The 27,718-nt window shown below is 33.2% G+C and overlaps 4 protein-coding genes across 5 annotated transcripts; 2 read left to right on the forward strand and 2 right to left on the reverse strand.

Moving 5' to 3' along the window:
- The first annotated feature begins 4,164 nt into the window (after positions 1-4,164).
- Positions 4,165-6,986, forward strand: LOC131654142 (rop guanine nucleotide exchange factor 12-like). The gene is made up of 7 exons (XM_058924565.1): positions 4,165-4,570; positions 4,765-4,881; positions 5,021-5,175; positions 5,307-5,381; positions 5,484-5,759; positions 5,909-6,229; positions 6,333-6,986. Exons 1-7 carry the CDS (start codon positions 4,300-4,302, stop codon positions 6,732-6,734), a joined length of 1,617 nt encoding a protein of 538 aa, XP_058780548.1. The 5' UTR covers positions 4,165-4,299; the 3' UTR covers positions 6,735-6,986.
- A 34-nt stretch (positions 6,987-7,020) lies between these two features.
- Positions 7,021-8,338, reverse strand: LOC131654143 (photosystem I reaction center subunit VI-2, chloroplastic-like). Of its 2 annotated transcripts, none has more exons than XM_058924567.1 (3): positions 8,145-8,338; positions 7,934-8,057; positions 7,021-7,332 (listed from the first exon to the last, which is right to left on the reverse strand). In XM_058924567.1, the coding sequence occupies exons 1-3, from the start codon at positions 8,276-8,278 to the stop codon at positions 7,153-7,155; spliced, it is 438 nt and encodes a 145-aa protein (XP_058780550.1). In that variant the 5' UTR covers positions 8,279-8,338; the 3' UTR covers positions 7,021-7,152. The 2 variants fall into 2 exon arrangements, with proteins under 2 accessions (XP_058780550.1, XP_058780549.1); XM_058924566.1 differs by having other exon boundaries at positions 7,934-8,060; positions 8,145-8,333.
- A 15,870-nt stretch (positions 8,339-24,208) lies between these two features.
- On the forward strand, positions 24,209-25,124 carry LOC131651524 (uncharacterized). The gene is made up of 3 exons (XM_058921183.1): positions 24,209-24,250; positions 24,401-24,689; positions 24,778-25,124. Exons 1-3 carry the CDS (start codon positions 24,209-24,211, stop codon positions 25,122-25,124), a joined length of 678 nt encoding a protein of 225 aa, XP_058777166.1.
- Positions 25,125-26,631: 1,507 nt separating this feature from the next.
- LOC131651525 (uncharacterized) lies at positions 26,632-27,384 on the reverse strand. The gene has a single exon (XM_058921184.1). The coding sequence runs from the start codon at positions 27,382-27,384 to the stop codon at positions 26,632-26,634; it is 753 nt and encodes a 250-aa protein (XP_058777167.1).
- Positions 27,385-27,718: the final 334 nt, after the last annotated feature.

Raw genomic sequence — 27,718 nt, forward strand, 5'->3', positions numbered from 1 at the left:
ATTAAAAAAATGCAATTTAATTAAAAAATTCAAATAGATAATTTTTTTTATATCCAAAACAAAAAAATTGTATTTTATCCCTGTAATATTAGGGAATTTTGTTTTACCCCTTCATAATAAATACTGTAGTAAAATTAAAAAAAAGTTTAAAAAAAAAAATTAAAAAATAACAAAATCCACATGGATTTAAAAAGAAAAATTCACGTAGACATGCCACATCAATAAAATTGAAGATTGTATGTCACTCGATCAATTGAGGGGCTAAAGACATTGAATCTTAACATTATAAGGGAGAATCTAATTTTTTTTTACAGGAGCTAAAATAAAAACTCGCTAACATTTTAGGGGAGTTGTATATTTAACCCAAAAATCTATTATTAATCTAAATATTTTTTTAACCTTTTATTTAAAATAAATATATTATGTAAACAAATACGTATAAGATAGCAGAACCCGTGCGTATGCATGGGTTTGTTACTAGTGTATCTTTAAAAGTATAGTGAATTGAAATTATAAAGAATATTCTTGGAAATTTTTTTAAAGTATTTTTATTGTTACAAATCTAAAATAGAAGTTTATTGAAGAAATAATTTGGATGACAAAGAGACCTAATTGGATATTTGTTCATCCCATTAATAAATTTGTGGGACTTTTATAATTGCTCAAACGTTTGACAAAAATGGTGTCAACTATTGGTATAATTATATGTGTTATAGAACCTTATGCTAGGAGATTACTTGATGGTCAACTCATTTGTTAAAACGTTTTTTTGGCTTAAATGCACTTTTGGTCCCTCTATATTAATTTTTTTAACATTTTAGTCCTCCAATAAAAAAACCCAACTATTAGGTCCCCCGATATTAAAAAACGTGAATTTTTGTTAGTCCCCAGTCATTTGGCAGATTTTTTAATGACATGGCACCTCATTGTATGTCCAGTCACTTGCCACCTCATTAAAATTAATTTGTTATTTATTTTCAATTTGTTATTTAATATTTATTTTATTAGAAACATTATATTTATTTTGAAGGAATAAAAAATCATTAAAATTAGGTTATAAAGTGGAAGACATCTTAAAAATTGAATCAGAAAAAACCCAATTTTTCACTTTCTTCTTCTGAGTTTCTCGCCCCCATTCTGAAACCCTAACAATAATTTCATTGATTCTTCTCAAATTGCAGGTTATGATGAACATGCCAATATAAATATTTATCTAAGGGTTTCGATTCCGTCATTGATTCTTTGTAAAGTTGTTGCTATTGTTGACCCAGAAACAGATGAGGTTTTTGCTATAAGGAAGCGTTTGCCTTTAAGAAATTCATAACTTGGTTACAATGAAGAAGGTGTTGGTGGTGATGATGGTTTGGAAAATTCTGAAAAAGCTACATCTTTTGCTAAGACATTGACTAAATCTGATGCAAACAATAGTGAAGGGTTTTTTGTTACGAGATGCTGTGCTGAAACAATCTTTTTGCGCCTGGATTATGCGGCTGAACCGCCTGTTCAGACGGTGGTGGCGAAGGATTTTCACGACGAGCTTACGAGATACAGTGTAGGCACTTAAACGAAGAAGAAAATGGAGAGAAACTCAAACGAAGAAGAAGATGGAGCATTGGATCTTTCAGATTATTTTTTAAAATATTTTTTAATTGTAGCTGATAGTATAATTAATTAAATTGATTTAAAAAATGAATCAAATAATTTTTATGGATTAAAATGAAGTGACATCATTAAAAATGAATAAGAAATTAATTTTAATGAGGTGGCAAGTGACTGGACATGTAATGAGGTGCCATGTCATTAAAAAATCTGCCAAATGACTGGGGACTAACAAAAATTCACGTTTTTTAATATTGGGGGACCTAATAGTTGGGTTTTTTTATTGGGGACTAAAATGTTAAAAAAATCAATATAGGGGACCAAAAGTGCATTTAAGCCTTTTTTTTTTTTTATAAATAATCTTTGTATTTATGTGCTATAAAATCTTTCTCTATGTGGTATCTGTCCTAGGTCAACCGCTCCGAAATTTTAGGGAAGATGCGGTCTTTTCTAAAGTGCGTAGACTCTATACTATTTAGAGGATTCGAGGTGAATGAACCTTATAAGGAGGAGGGTCCTGTAGCGGGGAAAATTTGAGATCAAAGCCATTGATTGACTTGACTCATATTTAGTGAAAGTTGCCACTGCGCTATATTGTTTCTAAAGGAAATGAGAAAATAACGAAGTAAAACCCAAAAGAAGTTTTTAAATCAAAAAGCAGAGATCTTAGGTATGGATGTTGATTATACAAGGGGAAGGTTTTAAGCACCCCTCATATATGTGGTACTCCACAGGAACCATTTTGAAAATATGTGTTGTTAAAGAATATTGTGTGCAAAAAAAATGGTTTGTTTTTAAAACGATACTCAGCAAGACATAACATCTTGTGCCTACATACCTCCTCAATGCAATGGAGAAGTCAGAGCAACTATAGTTCCACTTAAAAGGGAAGATTTTTAAAAGGAATAAACACTTTATCATCATAGGAGAGAATACTCAGTCATTGATCTTAAACATGAGAACAGATGGATCCTTTGCATTACAAATGAAAGAAGACTCCAACTTGGATAAAATCAACAAGTATGCCAACATTCAGAATATTGGTTATAGTGATATAACAATGAGGCTGACATTTACAGTAGAATGGTTAGTGATAGTGATGTTAAAAAGGTATATCAATACAACGTGAAAATGAAACTGCACTTATATGTTGAGCATAAATGTGATGCTCAAGAAGATTAAGTAGGTGATGCTCAAGAAGTTGAAGTAGGTGATGTTCAGGAAGATGAAGTAAGTGATGTTCAAGAAGATGATGTAGGTGATGTTCATACAGATGATGTAGGTGATATTCAAGAAGATGATGTAAGTGATGTTCAAGAAGATGAAAATGAGGACAATGGTAGTAGTGAGGATAGTGAATTTGAAGTTGATGGTTTATCATTTGGTGATAGTGAGGATGAGAGAGCTCTTGGGTCGATGATTGCTTTAAATACCAAGGCAGAAGTAGTGGGGCAAAAGTTGTAGAAAAAAGCACAAGTTCACAAATATATAGGGATGACATACTAACAAATCATTAGAAAACAAGGATGAAATACAAACAAATCATTGTGAAACAGGGATGAAAGCCAAAAAGGCCACAAACATAGAGGGACATACTTCATTAATGTCAAATGTTCTTATCCATTCAATAATTAAACAATACAAGGACGTCATTCCACAATTATACTTCTTTTAGGGACTAAAAAAAATACAGACTCCATGAACATCAATCTCACTACCATTTATGCTAAGTAAGGAACATGCACCATGATACAATCAATAAAAGCTTAAATAAATTGACCTTCTTTCTTTTGTTTTCCAACTTCAATTGCAATTACCTACTGATGATGTTGCCATGGATGAGTGTGCAGCGACCTTAACACTAATGATGTTCGGAGAGAAAGAATTTGCAGAAGATGGTTTGAAGAGGGAAGAAGATGATGCAAATAGTCTACTTTTTTGAATTTAGTCCTCCTTTTTAAACCCTCCACCCCCTTCACTAGGTATTCCATGTGTATAATTTATTATACAAAACAACCTATAAATTCATTTCAATTTTATCTCTTATCTTTTTACTTCTAAAATATATATTTATATAACTCTCTTATACTTAACATATTACGATTTTTCTTAATTCAATAGTTGAAACGGTTCTTTTTTGTATTCTTCACATCTTTAATATATATTTTTTCTTAATTCAACAGTCGAAACGTTCTTTATTGTATTTTTCACACCTTTAACAAAGTGAATGTAAATGAGTTTAACTTTATAAATGTCACAATTTAGTGAGTTTAGGCCAAACTATATCTTTGTATAACCATCCAATGATGTTCCTTTGTAATTGGCTAAGCGTGCATGTCTGTCTTCCCTAGTCTTTAGCTACCTTTGACCTTTAATTAGAAACTCATCTTTTGACCATTCATTTCCCACTTTCTCCCCCTAAGCAAATTTCAACTAACATAATACTAAAATAATAATTAAAAAAAATACAAATTTCAACATGCACCCCACGTTCACATAAAACCAATCTCATCCACTCTTTTGTCAAACTAAAAAAAACAAAAGAAAAAAAAAGCTACAATTTCATTTCTTACTATACTTTTTCTTTCTCATCTACATTAATTTTTTTTCTCTCCCTTGAAGGTCTCTTACACCCCATGTTTTGTTCTTCCTTGTTCATCCATTGAAAACCAAAGTTTTCTTTAGGAAACCACAAACAAAATGGTTAGAGCAGGGGAACAAGACCAAGAAAGTTACAGGTCCAAACTGTTTAATTTCAGAGGGATGTTTGAGAACAATGCAGGGAGACATACCAAGAGTTTGAGCGTTGATACCGCTACCACTTTGGATTTTCAACAACCTGCTGAAGATGGTTCTGCCTCATCAAGAAGCCAAGGTTCAAGGCCTCTTGATTCAGATAAAATTCCTAAGGCAAGGAGTATAAGCAAGGAGGAAATCGCGGCCAAGGAAGCCAAGGAAAAACTATTGCAAGGTCCGCACAAATTATATACTTGCAATCACGGCCGTCTTAAGTTTTTGAATGACCTGTGTTGGCTAACCACGATTTAAATGTGCAGTAGTCTGGTTTGCACGCCCTCAAAGACGGCCTTGATTGCAATAAACATTATGTATATGATTGTTTACTTTAATGATAAATTTTGATATTCGTTATTGGTTTTGATTCAGATATGGAACAGATGAAGGAGAGATTTGCTAAACTGTTATTAGGTGAAGACATGTCTGGTGGAGGAAAAGGTGTTTCATCTGCTTTGGCACTGTCAAATGCTTTCACAAACCTTGCAGGTATATAGTTCTTGCTTGGTTCGCAAGGAACAGATATTTGTAACATTGTTTCCGGTTTCAGAAAATGATTCATAATTTCATATCAGAAATGTTGTTTTGTTTTCATTTTCTCATTGTTTGTTCTTATTGAGAATATCAGCTTCTATTTTTGGCGAACAAAAGCGGCTAGAACCAATGCCGGCTGAAAGGAAAGGCAAGTGGAGAAAAGAAATTGATTTGCTTCTATCAGTCACTGATTATGTCGTCGAAATGGTTCCTTCACAGCAAAAAAATAAGGATGGCACACAAATGGAGGTAATTATTCTCCATCTCACATCATCAGTATTACAAAATTCACCGCTAGATTGAAAGTTTTACAGGAATATACATTTGATTAATATGTTATTGAAACATATCATGATTGAATCTTATTTTTGAATGAATAGATTATGACGACTCGACAAAGGACAGATCTCCACATGAATATCCCAGCCTTACGCAAGCTTGATACAATGCTTTTCGTAAGATTACTAACTTAGCCTACACATTTGTCACCTTTTGAATTTCTTAACGGTTTGGATCGATAGTTAATACGAACAATTGTTGATGTTGATGATGAGCAGGAATGTCTAGATAACTTCAAAGATCAAAATGAGTTCTATTATGTATCGAAGGATGCCGATGATGATAATAAAGACAAGGCAAAGACAGCCAATGATGATAAATGGTGGTTACCTACACCTAAGGTTCCGGCAGAAGGTCTATCTGATGCAGCTAGAAAATTCTTACAATATCAGAAAGATTGTGTGAATCAAGTACTTAAAGCCGCTATGGCGATAAATGCTCAAATTTTATCTGAAATGGAGATCCCTGAAAACTATATTGAATCTCTTCCCAAGGTGAGACACATAAGAAACGGACCTCGATTATCAGGGTTCAAACTCGGTTTCTCCTGATTGAATCGTTTTTAACTGAAACTCATTAACCGCTTGGTTACAATAAGTAGTACTACTTTCTTACACGGTTTAAGTTTTTTTTTTCTTTTCAGAATGGAAGAGCGAGTCTAGGGGATGCAGCCTATAGGAGCATTACAGTTGAATTTTTTGATCCTGACCAGTTCCTATCGACCGTTGACTTGTCATCGGAACATAAAGTCCTAGACCTCAAGAATAGAATTGAAGCTTCAATCGTGATTTGGAAGCGGAAAATGCACCAAAAAGATACCAAATCTACTTGGGGTTCTGCTGTTAGTTTGGAAAAAAGAGAGCTTTTCGAAGAGAGAGCAGAGACCATCTTACTTCTACTAAAGCACCGATTCCCCGGCATTGCTCAATCTTCATTGGACATAAGCAAAATCCAGTTCAATAGGGTAAGAACATTCAACGATAAAAGATTGTTTGGATTGATTCATCAGAGCTTATCTAGTCAAGTTGAAACGGTTGTCTAATATGATATGTTGTATATGTTTGCAGGATGTAGGACACGCCGTTCTTGAAAGCTATTCAAGGATATTGGAAAGTTTGGCATTCACGGTACTATCGAGAATTGATGATGTACTTCAAGCCGATTATAACACTCAAAATCCATCAGGAAAAAAGAGAGTATCAGTTTCGAAGCCGGCTCCTCCTCCAAAAGAAGAGATAGACAAAGGCAGCGTAGACATGTCTGGTTCGATGACACTACTGGATTTCATGGGTTGGGATGATCAACCCGACTCAGACACAAAGAAGGACTCGTTTGAAATTTCAGAGGACTCTTGCCAAGAAGTTGAAACCAAGCAGGAAAAAAAGCTTCCGGCCGTAGTAGTGACCAACAAGAAAGTTTCATACCTTGAAACCTTGGGAGTCATGAGGAGTCCCGAGTCGCGTCATTAAAACGCTGCATTTAGACTCATAGAGGTGTATAATTTGTCGGAGTCTTGTTGACTGTTTATTCTTGATCCATTCTCTAATTTTGTACATAGGAATGGCGGAATCATAAGAAACATTGTCATAGATATATTTTCCTCTGAAGGATTTGTAGGCTGGTAGGTAGCTACCAACTGGAGAATTTTTTATGATACCACAATGTATCTTTTCTATTGTTGTGGTAATAATTTTATGTAGACATTATTATCTTTGATTCAATCGAATATAGCGGCAATGATACTGTATATATGGATTGAAAATAACTAATAAGCATCATTGAATAGAAGTAAGATGTAATCATACTTACACATCATGCGATACGAGATAGATATACATGTTCGGTTTCAAAATGAGAAAAGTAAACGGGTTGAATTCGGAAACTAAATTAGAGCTTGCCGCGGGGACCGAGCTTTGGTGGAAGCTGTGGACCTTTCTTGATTGGTAGAATGTCACCTGAGGCTGTGGCACTGAAGTATGCAAGAGTTGAACCACCTCCAAGGATCAAAAACTTGAGTAATAGTCCTCTTTTTGTGAATGGTGCAGCGAATGTCTCAAAGAACTTGCTCTGCAATGCCGAATCAGAATCAACAAAAGAAAGTGGTCAAGTTTGTGCATTTTCATAAGCATGTTTGAATCGCTTTATTTGAGTTTGTCTACTAACATAAGCACTAGTAAGATTATTCGGAAGAGCTTATTGAAAGCTTATAACATGCACTTTAAGAAGTTTTTTTCAGCCTATTTTCATAAGTTCTTCAGGATAGCATATGAAAACGATTTGACTTTATTTTATATTTTGTTATACAAATAGCTTACACATAAACACTTATATGATAAGCGCTTAACTAAGTTGCATATCCAACACATTATCTGTTAGATGAACAAATTCTTTGACCTTGTTAAACCTAGACTCATATAAATATCACTTTGTGTTCATTAGTGTGTGAATGTGCAAAACATAGTAAAATATAATCAAATCAGTCTTTGAGGGCGTGCCAAGCTAATTATCGTACAAGGCCCAAAATTTGTTACGATTAAATCTCAGGCTAAATAGGCATCATAAAATGTTAATCAGGTATAAACCGTAGTTAAATAGGATCTTTCTATATTTTGTCATGGTTAAATTGCGACTAATTTACATAGGCTCTTCTAAAATTCATGAGACAAACCTGAAGAGGATTGTAGGGTGATGGTGCATCTGAGCCATACAAATCCCACTGACCTGTAGTGTTGCCAATATCCTCCAAATCAAAGTAAACACTCTTGTCACCATACTTTGCCACCACACAGCCACTTCTACATGTTAATCAATTATGTTACAACCAAAACTACACATATAATAACATGAATATTAACTTCTTCAAACTTATGAAAAACTACCTGAAATTCTTGGATTTGAAACTCTGGCGAGAAGGTTTGAAAGCAAGCTTAGTTCCGGTAAAGGAACTTCCACAAAGACCCTTAACATTGAGAGAAGCTGGTTGAACAGAAGCAAAACTAGCAAGAGAAGCCATGGTTGATTTGTTTCAACTTATTCAGTTCCTCTTGTGTGATCCAAATGTGACATACTTTGGTTTTTTTGATATCTTATTATGTTATGTTTGTTGATGGAATCTCATCTTGGGTGACACGTGGCAAACTGTTATTATTTTTGAAGATTTAGAAACTCATTTATGAGATGCCACGTGGATGAAGATGGATAAGGCTATCTACTTGGATGCCTTGGTAAAGAGATGTGCGATGATTATTTGCTGCTGACTTGGAAAATGCAAGTTATGAGAGGATTTGCTTTTACAAGTTATATTTGCAAACCAAAATAAAAAACAATTCACATATTTTCAACGGTAATAGTAGTTTAGAATTCAAACATTTATTTGTTATAGTAACAGAGTAAGAAATTGATTTCTTTACTTTAATTTTTTTAAATGGCCAAATTATATTAACCTCAACTCTTTAAAACTAGAGAATATGAATTTGCAACCTTATTTTAGTAAGATCAACTCTTTAAAGGCTAATTGTCAATCCCTATTTCTTTTTAGTGGTGGTGGAAGTGGAACCACACAAGGTTTTCAAGATTTTGGCTATTGTCAGAATATTACTGGAATTTGATTTCATTCGAAACCATATTTGATTAAGATCCACTATTAATATGAATCAGTTAACACGTCATGATTTTGGTTAGCTATGACAAACTAGCATGTCTTTTTAGCAAAAATCTGAAGAAAAAAATAGGTGAAGCAGAAAAATGCAAAATATTATGATAATTTCTACGCCTGCAAAAGCCCGTAAAAATGTGGCAGGGAGAGACTGACACATTTGAGGATGCAAAACTAAAATCATGTCCCGCCCTGCAAAAAAATGCGGGAAAAACAGGTCGTTGGGTCTGTTTTACCACCCTTAATTTTGGTCATGTCTATACTCCGCCTCCCACTTCTTTCTGTCCTCTTGCTTCCCACTACCATGGTTGTGGTAAATAGAACGAAGGATACTATGACCAACACCAAGATATTCGTTGCAACTATTACAACCTCTATTTGAAGATGAATGTCAATCAAAGGTAGAACAAAAATAACGGTTGGTTTAAGTTCTAGGTCAACTGTTTTGTTAGAACTTGATACTTGTATCGAATTATCTATTAAAAATAAGATATTTTTTGTGATGTTTGTTTTTCTAAAGTAACAAAATCTCTAGAATAACTAGTTTATTTGATGAAGCATTAAGAGTGACTTAATCGTGATACTCTAACAACTATATTTTGCTTTGAACTATTCCAGCTCACAACGCGACTATTTAAGCAAAGCACATAATTTGAATGCGATCTAAAATCACCTATATCTGTCTAGAAGCTAGTATCATTGTATTCAAATAAAACAATATCTTCTTGACCTCCATATATCACAGCAACCCAATGATTATCACCAGAATCAGATTGGTTCCTACTCGTTGTATTTAAAGCATATGAGACATTTGATCGAGTACATAACATGGCATACATTTCATCTTTGTAACTTGCAAATCTTCTTGGCTTGTCATGTCAAATCCTTCAGGTTGTGTCATGAACACATTCTTAAGGAGATTCCCATTAAGGAAAGCAATCTTAACATCCATCCGCTGAATTTCATAATCATGATATGCAGCGATATCAAGTAAAATCGAAATAAATTTGGGCATAGCAACTGGTGAAAAATTTTCATCATAGTCTACACAATGAATTTGATTAGCTCCTTTAGCACTCAATCGTGCCTGATAGGTATTCACCTTACCATATGCATTGGAATAATTTTTCTATGGCTAAGAGAAGTTAATTCAAAGGGAAATAAGAAAAATCAGACATACTAGTATCAGGCGAGCACAAAAGTATTATCATAGGTCGCCTGATGTTATGCTTTTTATTGCCCATTGGATGCAATTACTCGCATATACTAGGCTTGGATCAATTTGTACCTCACTTGCTTATAAAACATATAAAGTGAGGTGTCTTTGCATATTAACGAAATAAAAAGAACAGTCAAGGAGAGAAACCATTTTCTCCTTGATAATAGGAGAAATAACTACTCATTCATTCCACGCTTCTAAGGGAAGCGGAAATAACCACTCCATGGGTCTAAAGATCCAGGTGTTGCACCCCAAAATTTGCCCTCTTTAGTTGAGCCATAAGTTATAAAAGGCGTCTGTTTCTTCGTTCAAAAATGGAAGAAAAATAATAAAGAGTTCTCACGGTTTTAAAGAAGTATGGCGTGAAATTTGGTTTATATGGGGAAAATACGAAGAAATTTACAAGTCCTATCTGGAAGGTGCTATGAGCTTGATTCTTGCTAGACCAGGACTATTTTGACGTTCTCTACAACTTTCTTGTTCGTCCCAGAGACCAATTCTATGAAGAAGGTTGTTAAATTTGCAAGGTACTTGAGCTTTTACAGTGGAAATGGCGCCGAATCGTAGGTTTTCGGGTATTAAAAAATTCGTATCTCATTATCCGCTTGTCAGATTCACTCGAAATTTTAATTGCAGCTCTGTGCCATTATTCTCGAGATTTCATATGTTCGGGCCATCGACCAATTATGCATTGAAAATGCCCAGCATTTTGAAGAGCGTTGTGAGTTTTTAGTGAAAGTGCGTTTTCGGGTATGTCGCGACAAGTTTGAAAATTCATAACTTCTTCGATTTTTATTGTATGAGGTCCATTCCGGCGGCACTCTCTCGGAAATTTCATTAGCTTCGATTCTTCATCACAGGTGCTCGTTCATATTTCGAACCGAAGAATGAGTTTGATCGCGTTCTTTGAGTGGTACTCACAAAATTCTGCACGGTCGCGCGAGATGAATCGGCGTTTCTCGTCATTCAAACGCGCGTAATTTCTTCGCTGCTTATGAGATTGAGACGGTTCTCGCGGATACGAGTCACAAATTTAGCCATCTTCAAGTTGACATTGGTCCCGATTCCGAATTTCGCACCGAGTCACGTTTCCTTGAAAACGGGCCAAAAAGAGATAATTAGGGGCGTTTTTGATATTTCACCACTCACACTATATAAACCATTTTCCCTCTTTTTCTCTCATAACTTGAATTCACCCAAGATTCCAAAATCACATTCTCTCAATTCTCCCTCTCGATTCTCTCAAATCAAAACCACAAATCTCATAAAACTTTCATCAATCTTCATGGATATTCATTGATCTTCATCAAATTCAAGAACAACATTCATCGAGGATCAAGATCTCGAGTTTGCATATGCTCTCTCTCCCTATAGCTTGTGCGCCTCTCACTCTCTCCGGATTCGCAATTTCGACTTTGTTTCAAGTCCGCGTTCGGGTTCGTGTTCGCATTTCGGATTAGATCTTCGTTCGGTAAGCTTTCGGATCTTGAATTAAGTGCTTAATTGTTGATCATCATGTGAATTTGAATTTAGATCCATTGTTTATTGTTGATAAGTGATGATTGATGATGATTGTTCGATAGATCTAATAATTATTATTGAATTGGTGGTGATCATGTGAATTTTGAGTAGATCTAATGATTGTTGTGTATAATTGATGATTGTTGATGATTGATCATAACGTTTGTGCCTTGGATCTATGAATTGGTGATGATTTGGTGTGTTTAATTGTTAAGATTCATTGGTGTGAATTGTGGTGCACTCAATGTGTTTGTATAAATGCATGCGCTAAACTTTTGCTTGATAGTTGCCGCATTTAAGGACTAAATCTTAACTTGAGCACACTTGCTTTGATATGATCACATTTTCATATGCTAATCCTTGTATCCATTGTCGTGTTGACGTGATCGTTGGTGATATTGATTAAATGTGGAATTGATGGAACTTGAGGCTTGTTTGTTTGAATTACGTGATTGGTAGTAATTTGCTATATGTGAATCATACTCGTCGCTTGTTGCCATAATGTTGGTCGTGTCGTGCTTAATTGTTAGAGCATGATATACACTTGGTTTGCTTACTTGATATATGACGAGATGTGCCACTTGTTGCTTGTGTTGCTAGAAAACATGCTTATGTCGATTTCCAATTTGCATTTCTTATATGCTAGCATGCGATATTCTATGCCATGAGTTTGTGTTGTGATTCCATGGGCGTTTTCGTTGATCTTGAGGTTTCTTTGTTGGTTTACATTATGCATTTAAGTTGGCTTTGAATTTGATTGGATCGAATTGGTTCCCAAGGGTTAAAAGTATCAAAAAATTGGTTTTTAAACAGGGGAACCTGGGTTCCAGATTTGGGGAACCGGTTTCCATCCAATTAGAGGCAAAAGTATGTGGCAGTAGGTTCTGGGAACCAGGTTCTGGGTGTTTTTGTTGATCTTGAGGTTTCTTTGTTGGTTTGCATTATGCATTTAAGTTGGCTTTGACTTTGATTGGATCGAATTTGTTCCCAAGGGTTAAAAGTATCAAAAAATTGGTTTTTAAACAGGGGAACCCAGGTTCCAGATTTGGGGAACCGGTTTCCATCCAATTAGAGGCGAAAGTATGTGGCAGTAGGTTCTGGGAACCCGGTTCCCAGTTTGGGGGAATCGGTTTCCATCCATTCCTTTGGTTTTGCTCGCTGGCAGTAGGTTTTGGGAACCCGGTTCCCAGTTTGGGGGAACCGGCTCCCAACCTTTTCTTTTGTGTTTTTGCGTAACAGTAGATTTTGGGAACCGGGTTCCCACTTTGGGGAACCGGTTCTCCAGTGTGTTTTTTTGCCTTGTTGCTTTCTTAACTTCATTTTTTCGTATCTCTAGCATCGTTTTGAGTTTTCATGCAAATAAAAAGTGCTTTTCAAGTATAATGGTGTTTCCGAACACCAAATAATACCAAACACAACGATAAAATTATAACCCAACCCCACATACGGTCCATCATATCCCCGTTTATAGAGCAAGAACCCCACTCTTACCTTGTATTCAGAGTCCGCTCTATAATTCTACCGATCAAAGCCTTCTAGCCTTAGCTTCCAACCCTTGCCTCTTTTAATCAGAATCAAAAGCTGAAAATTACCCAAAATATGCAGATACAGTGCGATGATGATATCTCACAACTCAGAACTTATTTTGAAGATCCCAACGGTCAAAATTTAGATATAGGTGTTGCGAACATACCCTCAAAATTTGGTTAGGATCCAACCGTTAATGAATCAGGGATCTTTGATTTAGTGAGACTGCTGCAAGAAAAACGGGAATGAGTTTCTCTCCTATTTTCTCTATTCTCTGCAACTTCCCATGACCAATTCCCCAATACTTTTCCCTTCTAATTAAACTAATCTTTATATTAACCTAGTTTCATTAAACCTATTGGGCCTAACATTCACACCCTACCTTTTACTACCACCATCACTTAATTAAGTCCATATAATAAATCTAGTATTTCTTCAATACTATTTCTACAACTTAATCAATTAATTAATTGACTAATTAATCATAACGACCCATGTCAACAATTCTCTACACTCCACAAATTCAACAATTAAATTCGAAATAATTTAAAAATATTTAATTAAATATCAGGTGTTACAAGGGCCGCCCGCCCGTCCTTGAATGTGGCCTTCCCACTTTTCTTTTCTAAGGGACGTCCGTCCCACCTTATGGTCCCAGTCCCTATCATTTCCTTCTACCTCCATACTTGTTTCTTTCGTTTTTTTTCATTAACCAAGAACTACTCAATTTCAGAAATTCATCACCACAACAACACAAATTCATTCTCAGCAGGGAAAAATACTCATCGATCATAATTCCAATTCGTCCCAAATTAGAGACATCACAAACCAGACAATAAACACATATCAACAAATGTTTACACACAATTCCCAGAACAACAACACGACAATACCACACATGTCAGAAAAATCAACTGAAACAAAGGGATAATATTAATTCCCTAAACCCCGCATACAATTCATCATATCCCCGTTTATAGAGCAAAAACCCCACCGTTACCTTGGATTGACGATCGCTCTAACGGTTTCTGGTCGAATGTCCAAACTTAGCCTTGCCTCTTGGTCTCTATGCCTCTTCTCTCAGCAACCTTCATGTCCTCTCTTCCCCCAAAATCTTTGTGTTATGCTACTGACACCAAAACCTAATCCCCTTCTTTTATTTAACTTCACCCAATTATAATGTTATAATTCCACTTAATCAAATAATATTATTTCTCTTACTTGGCCTACTATTTGTACCTCCACCAATACTAACACCATCACATAAGTTTAGTCCACATAATTTCTCTTATAACTCATTTCTATTAATATTCTACCACTAAACTCAAATCATCAATTAAATAATTCCAACATAGTAATTACACCGATAATTTCCAACATCAACAGACAAATTCCGAACTAATTTAATTAAATAATTAAATTATCAGGGTGATACACGAAGCATGCTCAAGAGCAAGAAGATGCCGAAGAAGTTTTGGGCCGAAGTAGTGGCGTGTGCGATTTACCTGAAAAACTTTTCTCCAACAAGAAGTGTGCATGAGAAGACACCACAAGAAGCATGGATTGGAAGGAAGCCCGAGATCTCTCACCTTAAAGTGTTTGGAAGCATTGTCTATACCCATGTTCCAGATGAGAGGAGAACAGAGCTTGATGATAAAAGTGAGAAGTATGTGTTCGTGGGTTATGACTCAAGCTCCAAAGGGTACAAGCTCTATATCCAAATAGTGGAAAGATCGTCATAAGTCGCGAAGTGGAGTTTGACGAAGATGATTGTTGGGATTGGAGTGTTCAAGAAGACATGTATGATTTTCTTTCTTACTTTGAAGAAGAAGGCGAAATGGAACAACCAATGATAGAGGAACATATTACATCAGTGGCCTCACCGACACCAAGGTTGGATGAGACAAGTTCAAGTGGAAGGACACCGCGACAAAGGAACATTGAAGAGCTTTATGAGGTAACCGAAAAACAAAATGACATTAACCTCTTTTGTCTTTTTGGTGATTGTGAGCCTCTAAGCTATCTAGAAGTGGAGAAAAACATAAAGTGGATAGAAGCCATGGACGAATAAATCAAGTCAATCACGAAGAATGATACGTGAGAACTTACTACACTTCCACGAAGACACAAAGCAATCGGAGTAAGATGGGCATACAAGGCAAAGAAGAATGTAAAAGGAGACGTGGAGAAATATAAAGCATGATTGGTGGCAAAAGGATATGGTCAAAGAAAAGGAATTGACTATGATGACATATTTTCTCCCGTTGCTCGTCTTGAAACTATTAAACTGGTCTTTTTTTTACAGCTCAAAATAAATGGAAGATCTATCAAATGGATGTGAAGTCGGCCTTCATGAATGATTTTCTCGAAGAAGAAGTTTATATCGAGCAACCATTGGGCTATGAAGTAAAAGGGCAAGAAGAAAAACTCTTGAAGTTGAAAAAGGCATTGTACGGTCTCAAGCAAGCACCGAGAGCTTGGAATGTTCGAATCGACAAGTACTTTCAAGAAAGGAACTTCATCAAGTGCCCATATGAACATGCACTCTATATCAAATCGCAAAATGGAGATATTTTGATTGTGTGCTTGTATGTAGATGACTTGATTATCACAGGGAACAATCCAAGCATGTTCGAAGAGTTCAAGAAAGACATGTCAAATGAATTTGAGATGACAGATATGAAGCTCATGGCATATTATCTCGACATCAAAGTAAAGCAAGAAGACAAAGGAAGTTTCATCACCTAAGAAGGTTATGCCAAAGAAGTCCTTAAGAATTTCAATATGGATGACGGCAATCCGGTTAGCACCCGATGGAATAAGGCAAAAAATTGAGCAAGCATGAAAATGGAGAGATTATGGATCTAATTATTTAAGAATGTTTGGTTAGATGTCTACGTTACTTGATATATACAAGGCCAGATATTCTCTAAGCCGTAGGAGTCATAAGTCGCTACATGGAAGCTCCAATAACAACTCACTTCAAGGTGGCAAAGAGATTCATTCGATACATCAAAGGTACAACAAACTTTGACTTGCATTATTACTCTTCTAACAATTATGAGATTGTTGACTATACTGATAATGATTGGAGTGGAGACTTGGATGATATAAAAAACATTATTGGTTTTGTGTTCTTTATGAGAGATATTGATTTCACTTAGATGTCAAAGAAGCAACCAATAGTCACACTGTCAAATTGTGAAGCCGAATATGTCGATGTCACACCATGCGTTTGTCATGTAATTTGGCTAAGGAACTTTTAAAAGAGTTAAAACAAAAATTTATTATTATTTAAGTACGATACAAAAATAATAATTATAAGATGTAATAAAAAATTATTTTCATAATTCTCATATAATAAAAGTAATTTATAATAACCAAGCAAGTGGTTAATGAACTCCTCTTAAAAAAATAATCGTTAAAAAAAACTAGGAAATTTCTTAACAGACCTCCTAACCTTCTTGGTCACCCTTGGCGAAATTTCCAAAATACCCCTTGTTTCGGAAATACATTTTCGAAAACGTACTTTTATTGAAAAAAAAAAGGTGTTTTCAGAAATGCACTTCCGAAGACACGAAAAAAATGTGTTTTCGGAGATGCATTTCCGAAAACACCCCCTTTTTTGAGTTTTCGGAGATGCATTTCCGAAAACCCCTTTTTGGGAGAGGGGGTGTTTTCGGAGATGCATATCCGAAATATTCTAAGACCAAATTGGTCTTGGAATATTTCGGATATACACTTCCGAAAGAATTCAATAATTATTAAAAAATTAAAATCAAGGTGAATCAATACAATTAATAGGTATAAAATGAAAGTGAATCAATAAAATGAAGGTGAATCAATAAAATCAAGGTGAATCAAAATTTCCTAAACAATTTTAAAGTTAAAAATTATTTTACTAACTTATATAAATCAAAAACATCTTAATTTCATAAGTAAATTTTGAAATATATAAAATTAAATATAAAATTTATTCATTAAATAAAATTAAGACAAAATCTTTTTTTAATTTTTTTTAAACTAAATAAAAAATTATAACTCATTTTTAATTATGAATCAGAATAGAAATATATAAATATATAATCATAATTATTAATTTTGTAAGTGAAATATATAAATATATAATATATAAATATATAATAATTATTATATAAATATACAAATATATAATAATTATTATAAATTAAAACACTCATTTTTTTAATTTTTATAATTATTATATAAAATATAAATATATAATAATTTTTATAAATATATAATAATTATTATATAAATATATAAATTAAAACACTCATTTTTTTAATAAATATATAACAATTATTATAAATATATAAATAAAAAATTATAACTTATTTTGTAAGTGAAATTATTTTAATTTTTTTAGTTAAAATTATTTTAAATTTTAAAATATGAATCAGGATAGAAATATATAATAACTATTATTCATAACTAATAAATTATATCAAAATATATAATTATTATTATTATTCATTACTCATAAATTATATCAAATTTATGATATGTGAATTAATTAATATTCTAAAATTGGATTTTTTTAGATTTTTTTGTTGTTTCGGAGATGCATCTCCGAATTAGTCAAAATCTCAATTTTTGGGATTTTTTCGGAAATGCACTTCTGAAGTCTGGAAAAATTTAGAAAAAAAATATTTCGGAAATGCATTTCCGAAATGGGGTAAAATGAGTTTTCGCAGGAGGTGACCCCATAGGAAGGTGGGTAAAGAAAAAACCAAAAACTATAGTTCCTTCTAATTTAGAAACAATGATTGGCCAGACCACACGTACTTCTCTACCAAATTCTAAGATTACTAGAGTTTCTTCTAATGTTTTTTTTAGTAAAAAAAACTACATTAAGATCATTATAGAAATTTATGATCAAATACACACTTTAATTAATTATCTAAAATAAAATAATAATAAATTAAATCTAATAATTTTTTCCATATTATTTTTGGAATGATTACGCTTAAATTCAATGATTTATCTTTCTTATAAACAAAAAATTTATTATAATGTATAAATTATAAATATAATATGCTTAAGGGTGTGTTTGTTTCAAGATTACCAAAATTATTACTGGGAATATGAGTTTGGGAATGCAATATTCTCATGTTTGATTCAAGTTTTAAAAAGTTATTTCAAGAAATTTTTTATTCCAAGGAATATTATTTACACATAGTTTTTCAATTCTTATTCCAAGGCATAAAGGGTGGGAATAAAATATTCCCATGGAAATAAATTAAACAACTCTAACTTCCAACTATCACACATAATTATTAGAGTTAAAAGGTAGTGCACTGACAGTGTAAAATAGTTTTACACTGTCATTCAATAGAAAATCATAAATGTGCCATGTCATTAAGTTTTTTTTAAATAAAAAAATGATTTAATTGGATACATGGGTGGTGATTGGTTGACAGTGTAAAAATATTTTATACTGTCAGTGCATCACCCCTTTTTTCTAATTATTATTATTTTTATTTTTTTATAATTTAAAATTTAACAAATTTTATTATTATGTCTAAAAATCTAAATTTCTACCAAACACATAAATTGAAACAATATTTCCGAGAATAATAATCCTCGTAATAGTATTTCAAGGAATATAATATTAAGCATCAAAACAAACACACCATATCCACGCAAACCCCAGGTCAAAGTTTAGTAATACTTAAATTGCAGTGGCTAAAAGTAAAATATAATCCATCAATTTTTCAACTAGAAACCAAATAAAAGACTCAAAAACACATGCAAAGACTCATCATACACTAAGCTACCAAATAAAAGTTATAACAAACTAAGCTAAGAAAAAAAACTAAAAAACGGTAAATGAGAATAAAAGAAAGCATTAAATGCCTCCCCACACTTTAATCCAGCGTAGTCCACAATGTGGGGAAATAAGTGCAAGATAGGGGTAAAACCTAGTGAGAGAAGCTCAATGCCAATGTCGGTCTCGTCCATGTCCATGTCCATGGCCATGCTAGTTACCTTGCCACCACTCTAGACCTTGCCATTGTCCAGCTCCTTGGTTGTTCATGTTTTGGACCTGCATATGCAAACTAGACAATGTCTCTGAAAAGGCATCCATCTTGGTTTTAAGGTCGTTCTCAATTGTTTGCACAATCTGAAGATGCTGGAGTATTTCATTGTTCTGGTCTTGCAAGGCAACTTGTGACGCCTGCATGGCACGCATGTGCTCCATCATCTCAAGCTGTTGCTGATGCATGGCACGCATGTGCTCCATCATCTCAGGCTGCTGCTGGTGATGCATGGTATCACGCTCAGCATCAACGTCATTTCGGGTTTGCACCGTGTGGAGCACATCGTCATGGCTACGGTCCATCTCAACATCAGTGTCAGCATCCTCTGGGGCGTCAGTAGCACGCACAGTGGGGCATGCAGTAGTATCAGCTGGTGCATCCAAAGGGAATAGCCAATTCCTTTCCTCTTGGACATTAATGCGATCCGGGTTTGGCAATACAATGCTCCGTATCTCTTGGTTTTTAATCATAAGGAAGTACTCGCTCTGGTCTTTATATTTAATCAATTTTTGTGCCAAACACGAGTTTAGGTCTAAAGGCGCAGTGGCCGGAATAGGCTCCAAAGTGGCCACCTCATTTTCTAAACCCATGGCTATGGCGAGGGAGGTGATCAGACCTCCCATCGCAATTGCACCGGTGGTTGCCGTAGCAATCTTTTGCATTTTAGCGAGCATAAATGCAGCCGAATGGACCCACCGAGGACGGAAAACAGCATCAATGAAATATAATTCTTTAGAATTTACGTTGCCACTACTGTCCCCACGGCCAAATATTGTATGAGCTAACACCTTCTGAAAATACCGAATTGCTGGGTTATGGATGTGAGAGGATTTCCTCCCTTCTGTGCTAGCTGTTCTATCTCCGGTTAGTCTCTCCCAGATAGAACAAAAGTCTATGGCATAACGGCTGTCAACAGGGGGAATAGCGGTGACGCACAGCACGGACACCGCTTCAAAATGAAAGAGGTCGCCTATCTCATCTAGATGTAGGGTATACTCTTTGTCAAACATTCGGAAAATGGCGCCACCATAATTTCGCCGCACATTGAAATCAAGTGAACTCAAAAACTCTAAGGTAAGCCTAGTGTAAGTTCTGTGCCTTAGAGTCATGAAGTTACTCAACTGTAGGCGGTTATACATAAAGTGCACAGAATCGTAAAGGCCTAGTGCCCGAAGACAAGGGTCATCGGAATACCGGGTGGAAATGATTTGGCGCTGGGATAACTTTTCGAACCGTCGCATCTGCTCCTCATCTCTGAATTGTATATCCATATAGTCAACATTTCGAGTTCTTTGAGGCATGGTAGAAGAAGTTTTCGAAAAAATTGAAGGAAGAAAGTTTCGGTTATGAGACTGGAAATGGATTCTGGACAGTTTGGTGGTTACGGTTTTTGATTTAGGTAAGAGATGAGTGAGTTTTTAAAGTGGTGTTAATGGAGTTTTAAGAGAAGTAATGGAGGGGAGGAAGAAGAAAAAGTGGAAAAATTTTTGTAAAAGACCCAGCAAAGTTATGAATGGGTACAAGATTTTGTAAAAAATTATAGTATGTATAAAGAGAATACATACTATAATTATATTGGGTTGGCTCTATTTTCATTCCTAGAATACTCTCTATCTTTTAGTTAATTATATTTTATTAAAAAAATTAAAAAACAAATAGCTGACACAGAAAAACTGCTTCAAGTTGGTGGATAATGAAGCGGTTCCTCAAAGCTTTCTGTAACTGTAAAATATAAATATTGGTGAAAGAGGGATAAACATATATGTTGCAATAATTGTGACATTTTATTTTAAATTTTTAAGTCATAGTATCTATGAAGAGGCCCACGTTCTTTAACAATGGTATGGCTTTTAGTTGTGATGAATTGTTGCAATAACTGTGTGACTGTGAGTACTCCTCCTTATTTTATATTACCTTTTTTAGCTAAAAATGATAGAAATCGGTCCTCTTAAATGAAAGGGATTCGGCAACTTTGAAAGGTAAATAATACTTCTTTCCGTACCATTTATAAAAAAAAATTCTCTTTTTACGTTAACTAAATAATATATTTAGACAACATACTATCTACTTACATTATTTATTCAATGTATATAAAAAAAATCATTTTTTATAAATGGAACCGATTATAAATGAGACCGGAAGTAGTATTATAGAAGAAAGACTCAAGACTGTCTCGGTCTCGCGACATTAATGCATGATGCATCAAGCCACTGCAATGTGGCTAGGGGTGCTCGCGGTGCGGTTTGGGCGGTTTTGACGAAAAAAATCATCCGAACCGCAAGAGAAAAAATAGTGCGGTTTGGTTTGGTTCGGTTGGTTTTTTAAAAAAATCCGAACCAAACCAAACCAAACTAATGCGGTTTGGTTCGGTTCGGTTGGTTCGGTTTTTTACAAATATTTTATTGAGCCATACATACACATATAGATGATAACATAATTTTGTATTTATACATTCATACACTATCAAATAACAACAAAACTCGTCATATTTTGACAACAATTTTCCATTTAATATGTAAAAATTAAATTAGACAAAAGTGGAATATTAAACATAAAATAATAGCATAAAATAATATAAAAATTATTATAACGAAACAAAAAAATAGAAGAGACGAAAGATTAGTGAAAGTGAAAAAGAAAAAAAGTGTTGAGCGATTAGAGAAGAAGATATGCGATAAAAACGAAACTGAAATACGGAACATTTACATAAAAATGAGAAGGTGAAAAAGAAAGAATATAAGAGAGTAGAGATTACAGAAGAAGAGGGAAGATGTATGTGGCAAAAAAAGTGCGATAATGTTATTAGAGATTTTAGAAGATCGGGACTGAAATTATATGTGTAAGGATGAGAAAATTGTTCGTAATCATAATGCTAATGTATAATAAGTTTAAGTTTGGGTTGGATGTGAGTTAGTAAAATTTAGGTTGTAACATAGTGCGGTTTGATTCGGTTTGGTTCGGTTTACAAAATACAAACCGCAAACCGAACCGAACCGTGCGGTTTTGTAAAAACTGACCCAAACTAATCCGAACCAAATGCGGTTTTTTGCGGTTTCGGTTTGGTTTGATTTGGTTTGCGGTTTTCTATTGGGTTGGTTTGGTTTTGATCACCCCTAAATGTGGCGGTTGCTTTATGCATGGCAGGTTGCTTTTTGCATGGCTTTTTCTTTCCCTTTTCATTTCAATATCTTATCATTTCAATATCTTATGTTTATCCTCATGAATAATAAGAAGCTAAGGTAAATTATGTATATGATTGTTCTTTTCATTTTTATGTGATTAAAATTTAAATTTTTATAATAATATATTGTCGAAAAGTAAAGACATTACTTTGTAACAAACATATGGATGCATAAATTTTGGTCTTGTACGCATTTGTTTATATAATATATTTATTTTAAATCAAAAATAAAATTTAAATTAAAACTTTTGGATCATAAATATCATTTTTTATATATAAAAATATTTAAGTCAATAATAGATTTTTTCCCGTATACAAATATTATTTATGTTTAGGTATCAATTAGAAAAATATCTGGATTAATAGTAAATTTTCGTATATAAAAATATTTAAATTAATAATAATTTTTTTTTCCGTATACCATTTTTTAATTAAAATTTTTTTAATCACAAATACCATTTTTAATATATAAAAATATTTAGATCATTAATAAATTTTTCCCATATACAAATATTACTTATGTTTAGGTATCATTTACAAAAATATCTTAATCAATTGTAAATTTTCGTATATAAAAATACTTAGATCAATAATAGTTTTTTTCACGTATACCTTTTTTGAATATTTTTTTTGGATCATAAATACTATTTTTCATATATAAAATTATTTAGATCATCAATAAATTATTCCCATATACAAATATTATTAATGTTTAGGTATCGTTTACATAAAAATATTTTCTCAATAATAATTTTTTTCTCGTATACCTTTTTTGAATAAATATTTTTTGGATGCTTAATACCATTTTTCGTATATAAAAAAAATATTTGGATCAATAATAGATTTTTTCCATATACAAATATTATTTTTGTTTAGGTATCATTTACAAAAATACCTGAATCTATAGAATTTGACTATAAATAATAGTAGTATGTTACAATTGAATAAGCACTACACTTATATATATATATATATATATATATATATATATATATATATATATATATATATATATATAAAGATATTCTTACTCCAAGAGTAAGTTATCAATACTTACTCCTCATCATGACCATTGACTCTTCTCATTCTAATGGTTAAAGTTAAGAGTAATGCTATTTAGTACGAAGCAATTTGAAGAAGAAATGCAAGAATGAATATGTGTCACTATTTTAGTGGTGAATTTTAAATTATTTTTAAATTTAATTTCTTTTTTAATAGGGATCATAGGGTTGTGGTGATAATGGATGGTTGAGATTTATTCTTACATTTCTTGTTTTTCTATTTTCTTACTAATAAGCATTTTCCTAAAGTTAATTCTCCATATTTAATTATTTATTAATTTTAACCATTAAATTAAAAAGAATCAATGGTCGTGATGAGGAGTAAATTTGGATAACTTACTCTTGGAGTAAGAATATCCCTCCTTATATATATATATATATATAAAATATTTTTTTTTTTATATTTAATTGTGCAAACATTATTGTGATGGTCTAAATTTCATTAATGACATAAATTAATAAAATAATAGTTTGAATCATATAAATTAAAATTAATGATAAGTGATACACATTTTTTTATTTTATCCAATAACACACTTCTTCAAGTATATTTTTAAATTCATTTTAATTGAAATAATTTTTTTAAAACTATTTGGAATATATGCAGAGGAAGTGACTGCGGTGTCCTATTAAAATTATCAAAATCGATAATTTGGGATGAGGCTTCAATGGCTCACAATTTTTTTTGAAGCATTGGATAAAACCCTCAGAGACATCATGGCAGGATCCAAATCATCTGACAGAATATTTGGAGGTAAGGTTAGTGTTTTTAGGGGAGATTTCAGGCATATTCTACCAGTTATACAAAGAGGAAGTCGTTCAGATATAATTCATGCCACAATTAATTCATCATACATATGAGATCATTTTGTCATTTTGAAACTTACATAGAACATGAGACTTCAATAGTATGTGATTAGCACAAGTCCTTCTGAGTTGGAACAATTTTCGAACTGGATATTAAAATCCGGGAATGGAAAGTTAGCAAAATCTAACGATGGTTATGCAGAGATTGATATTCCTCCAGAATTGTTGATCACAGATTTTGATGATCCAGTTCAAGCAATATTTCAAAACACATATCCAAATTTTGCTGTTAATTACCATAATGAAACATTCTTGCAATCAAGGGCAATATTGGCTGGAACCATTGAGACTGTTGATATAATAAAACAGTATGTATTAGAATTTCTACCAGGTAATTTCCATTTAGTAAGTTTAAATTTTGTTTCCTATTTGACATTATTTAGCATGTGACTTATAAATAAACATTCAACAAATTTCAGGCGAACAAAAGGAATATTTATCTTTTGATTCAGTTGATACATTTGATGGTGACGCCAACGAATCTTTTGATGTTTTTACTCCTGAGTTTTTTAATACACTCAGAAATTATGTCCTTCCCAATCACAAGATTATATTAAAGATTGGTACTCCAATAATGCTTCTTAGAAATATTGATCAATCAGAAGATTTGTGCAATGGGACACGACTCATTCTTACAAGATTGGCAGATCACGTTATCGAAGCAAAAATTATTTCGGGCAAAAACATCGGAGATGTCGTATATATTGCAAGAATGAAGATTACTCCTACTCAGTCCCTATGGCCCTTCAAGATGACTAGAAGGTAATTTCCTATAACTGTATGTTATGTCGTGACGATTAACAAGTCTCAAGGTCAGTCATTGGATTATGTCGGTATATATTTTCCCAGGAGAGTCTTCAGCCACAATCAACTTTATGTTGCAGTTTCAAGGGTAAAAAGTAAAAAAAGGTTTTAAGATAATAATTCATGATAAAGATGACAAAATGTTGGCGACTACAACAAAATGTTGTTTTCAAAGAGGTTATTGAAAACTTATAGAATGTGAATTTTATTCATTTAAATGTTTCATGCATTCTTAACACAAGTACATCATTTATATACATTTGATCAGAATTTGAAGTTGTTCTTTTCACTTTTTTATTTTTAATGAGACACAAGTTTATTTCTTAAGTTTGGTCGGAGATTATGAAGATCATCAACATCATTTTTTTTCTTAATTTCAATGAGATACATATTTACTGCTTAAATTTTATGCATTTTTTATCCTACAATTTTAATTTTATGTGTGTATTTATATCCTTCATTCCAAGATTTGTTTCTTTACATTATTGACAATATTTGTGACATTTTAAAGAAACTGATATGAGAGAAACATATTTGATTGTCGATTATAATTTAACATAGAACATCATAGACTATAGACATCTTATAATTTTATTTTAGAGTCATTGTTTCTTTACCATCATTTTGGTGTTTCCATTTCATTAATGGTTCATTTTATAGAAACTTATATGAGTCAAACATATTTGATTTCAATTATAATTTAACATAGAACATCGCAGGGTATAAGTATCATACTGTTTCGTTTTAGAGTCATTGTTTTTTTGCCATCATTTTAGTGTTTCCATTTCATTAACTTATGGTTCAATCGTACATAATAAATATTAGCATGTCATAATAATTTCAATCTTATGTTGTTTAATTTGAAAAAGAAAATAGCTAATTATCATGTCATTTGAAGACTATATCATATATGTATTTTGTACGACATTATCAAAAAATGATGTGAAAATAAAATTTGCCGATAAGAAATATATTCAACATAAACATACATTCAACAAATTAGAGGTTTCAAAAGCACACATCATTAGACTATAAGAAATTACAAATTGCTTAACCATAGGACAACATAATAACAACTAATACAAGATCAACTTACATAAAACAACTTGAAAATTTCATACATTCATTTTATAAGAACAACACACAAACACCCCCCTACAACCATATGCTTCTTTCATTTATTAATATCAACTACCCTTTAACACATTCATCAACAATGTAGCATATGAACATATAACTTTTTGAAACCACGCCTCACACTCAACACCAATTTTTAAATATTCATTTCCCTCTATTTTTTTTTCACTTTCTTATATCTTCCATGGAATTTCATTAAACAAAAATATATCAGTTTTTTTTAATTCTCTTAAAAAAAAAATCATTTGCACGACCCGTGCAAACGCACTAATCCTTTACTAATTTAATAGAAATAATATAACCGAATTAATTATAACAATTGTCTGAAGATTTTATCGGACCACTCTATCAAAGTTGGGGAAATCTAGTAACAGCAACTTAATAGAAGAAATAATCAAATTAAATTCTGAATTACCACTTAATTTAGACCGTAGACTATAGACTACCACTTGAGAGTCACTTTCAAATAAGACATGATCAATGTGAAGGGAACTAACACATTGGATGGCTTCCTTGAGAGCTAAAGCTTCCGCTTCCAGAATAGATAAAGAACCACCGTCCCAAGCAGTGCCAGCGATAACAAAGTCGCCATGATCATCTCGAAGACAACACCCCCGGTTCGATGTACCAAAATGACGGTTAAAACCCGCATCCACATTACACTTAAAGCTACCACTCGACAGTGGAGTCCAATGAACCAACTCCATGTTGTTACCACCAGAGGGTCGAATATGTTGAGCAGAAAACCATTCTTGCCACTTATGCAAAGCAATCCAACCAAGTTTTGTCGCATCTTCCTTTTCATTGTTCCAAAGCCAATCATTTCTATTCCTCCACAAGCCCTCTATCATTACCGCTACTCTACGCGCAACATGACGATCTTCCTTGCAACAAATATCAATAATAACGGATTTAGCATCCTCAAAAGAGTGGAGACGGGGAGATATAACATTATACAAACCTGCTGCCCTCCAAGAGGAAATTGCTTCTGAACACCCAAAAAAAACATGCCAATCGTCTTCATGAGGATCTTCACAAGACGGACAGTTATGAGCACAAGAAACATGATGCTGACGGAGTCGCATTCTATAGTAGGGAGGCACTCCTTGCAAATTCTCCAAATGAGATGTTTTACTCTAGCCGGTGCCAATATTTTCCAAAGATTATTCTAGTTGCTATTCTCCGCCACTCCTCCATTTCTTTTCGTCGCCTTCCTCCACATGTGGTACCCCGATCTGACACTATAAGAACCATGTTTTTCTCCCTTCCAAATCAATCTATCAACCATAACTTGCTCGACCAAAGGCACTTGTAAGATTTCTTTTGTAACTATATAGTCAAACAAATCACGAATAACCCTCATATTCCACTGGTTAACATTGGGCATCAATAAATCCTTAACCATAATATTATACGCAC

The sequence above is a fragment of the Vicia villosa genome, linkage group LG2, assembly GCF_029867415.1.
Source record: "Vicia villosa cultivar HV-30 ecotype Madison, WI linkage group LG2, Vvil1.0, whole genome shotgun sequence".
Lineage (NCBI taxonomy): Eukaryota > Viridiplantae > Streptophyta > Magnoliopsida > Fabales > Fabaceae > Vicia > Vicia villosa.

Excerpts from the sequence above, each read along its gene's own strand:
- LOC131651525 (XM_058921184.1), bottom strand. The coding sequence starts at position 27,384 with ATGCGACTCCGTCAGCATCATGTTTCTTGTGCTCATAACTGTCCGTCT.
- LOC131654143 (XM_058924566.1), bottom strand. The coding sequence starts at position 8,278 with ATGGCTTCTCTTGCTAGTTTTGCTTCTGTTCAACCAGCTTCTCTCAAT. Across the intron at positions 8,061-8,144 it reads TTCAAATCCAAGAATTTCAG|AAGTGGCTGTGTGGTGGCAA; the intron begins GTAGTTTTTCAT and ends ATTAACATGTAG. Across the intron at positions 7,333-7,933 it reads CACCCTACAATCCTCTTCAG|AGCAAGTTCTTTGAGACATT; the intron begins GTTTGTCTCATG and ends TCGGCATTGCAG.
- LOC131651524 (XM_058921183.1), top strand. The coding sequence starts at position 24,209 with ATGGCAGGATCCAAATCATCTGACAGAATATTTGGAGGTAAG. Across the intron at positions 24,251-24,400 it reads ACAGAATATTTGGAGGTAAG|TATGTGATTAGCACAAGTCC; the intron begins GTTAGTGTTTTT and ends AGACTTCAATAG. Across the intron at positions 24,690-24,777 it reads TGTATTAGAATTTCTACCAG|GCGAACAAAAGGAATATTTA; the intron begins GTAATTTCCATT and ends AACAAATTTCAG.
- LOC131654142 (XM_058924565.1), top strand. The coding sequence starts at position 4,300 with ATGGTTAGAGCAGGGGAACAAGACCAAGAAAGTTACAGGTCCAAACTG. Across the intron at positions 4,882-5,020 it reads TGCTTTCACAAACCTTGCAG|CTTCTATTTTTGGCGAACAA; the intron begins GTATATAGTTCT and ends TGAGAATATCAG. Across the intron at positions 5,760-5,908 it reads ATATTGAATCTCTTCCCAAG|AATGGAAGAGCGAGTCTAGG; the intron begins GTGAGACACATA and ends TTTTCTTTTCAG.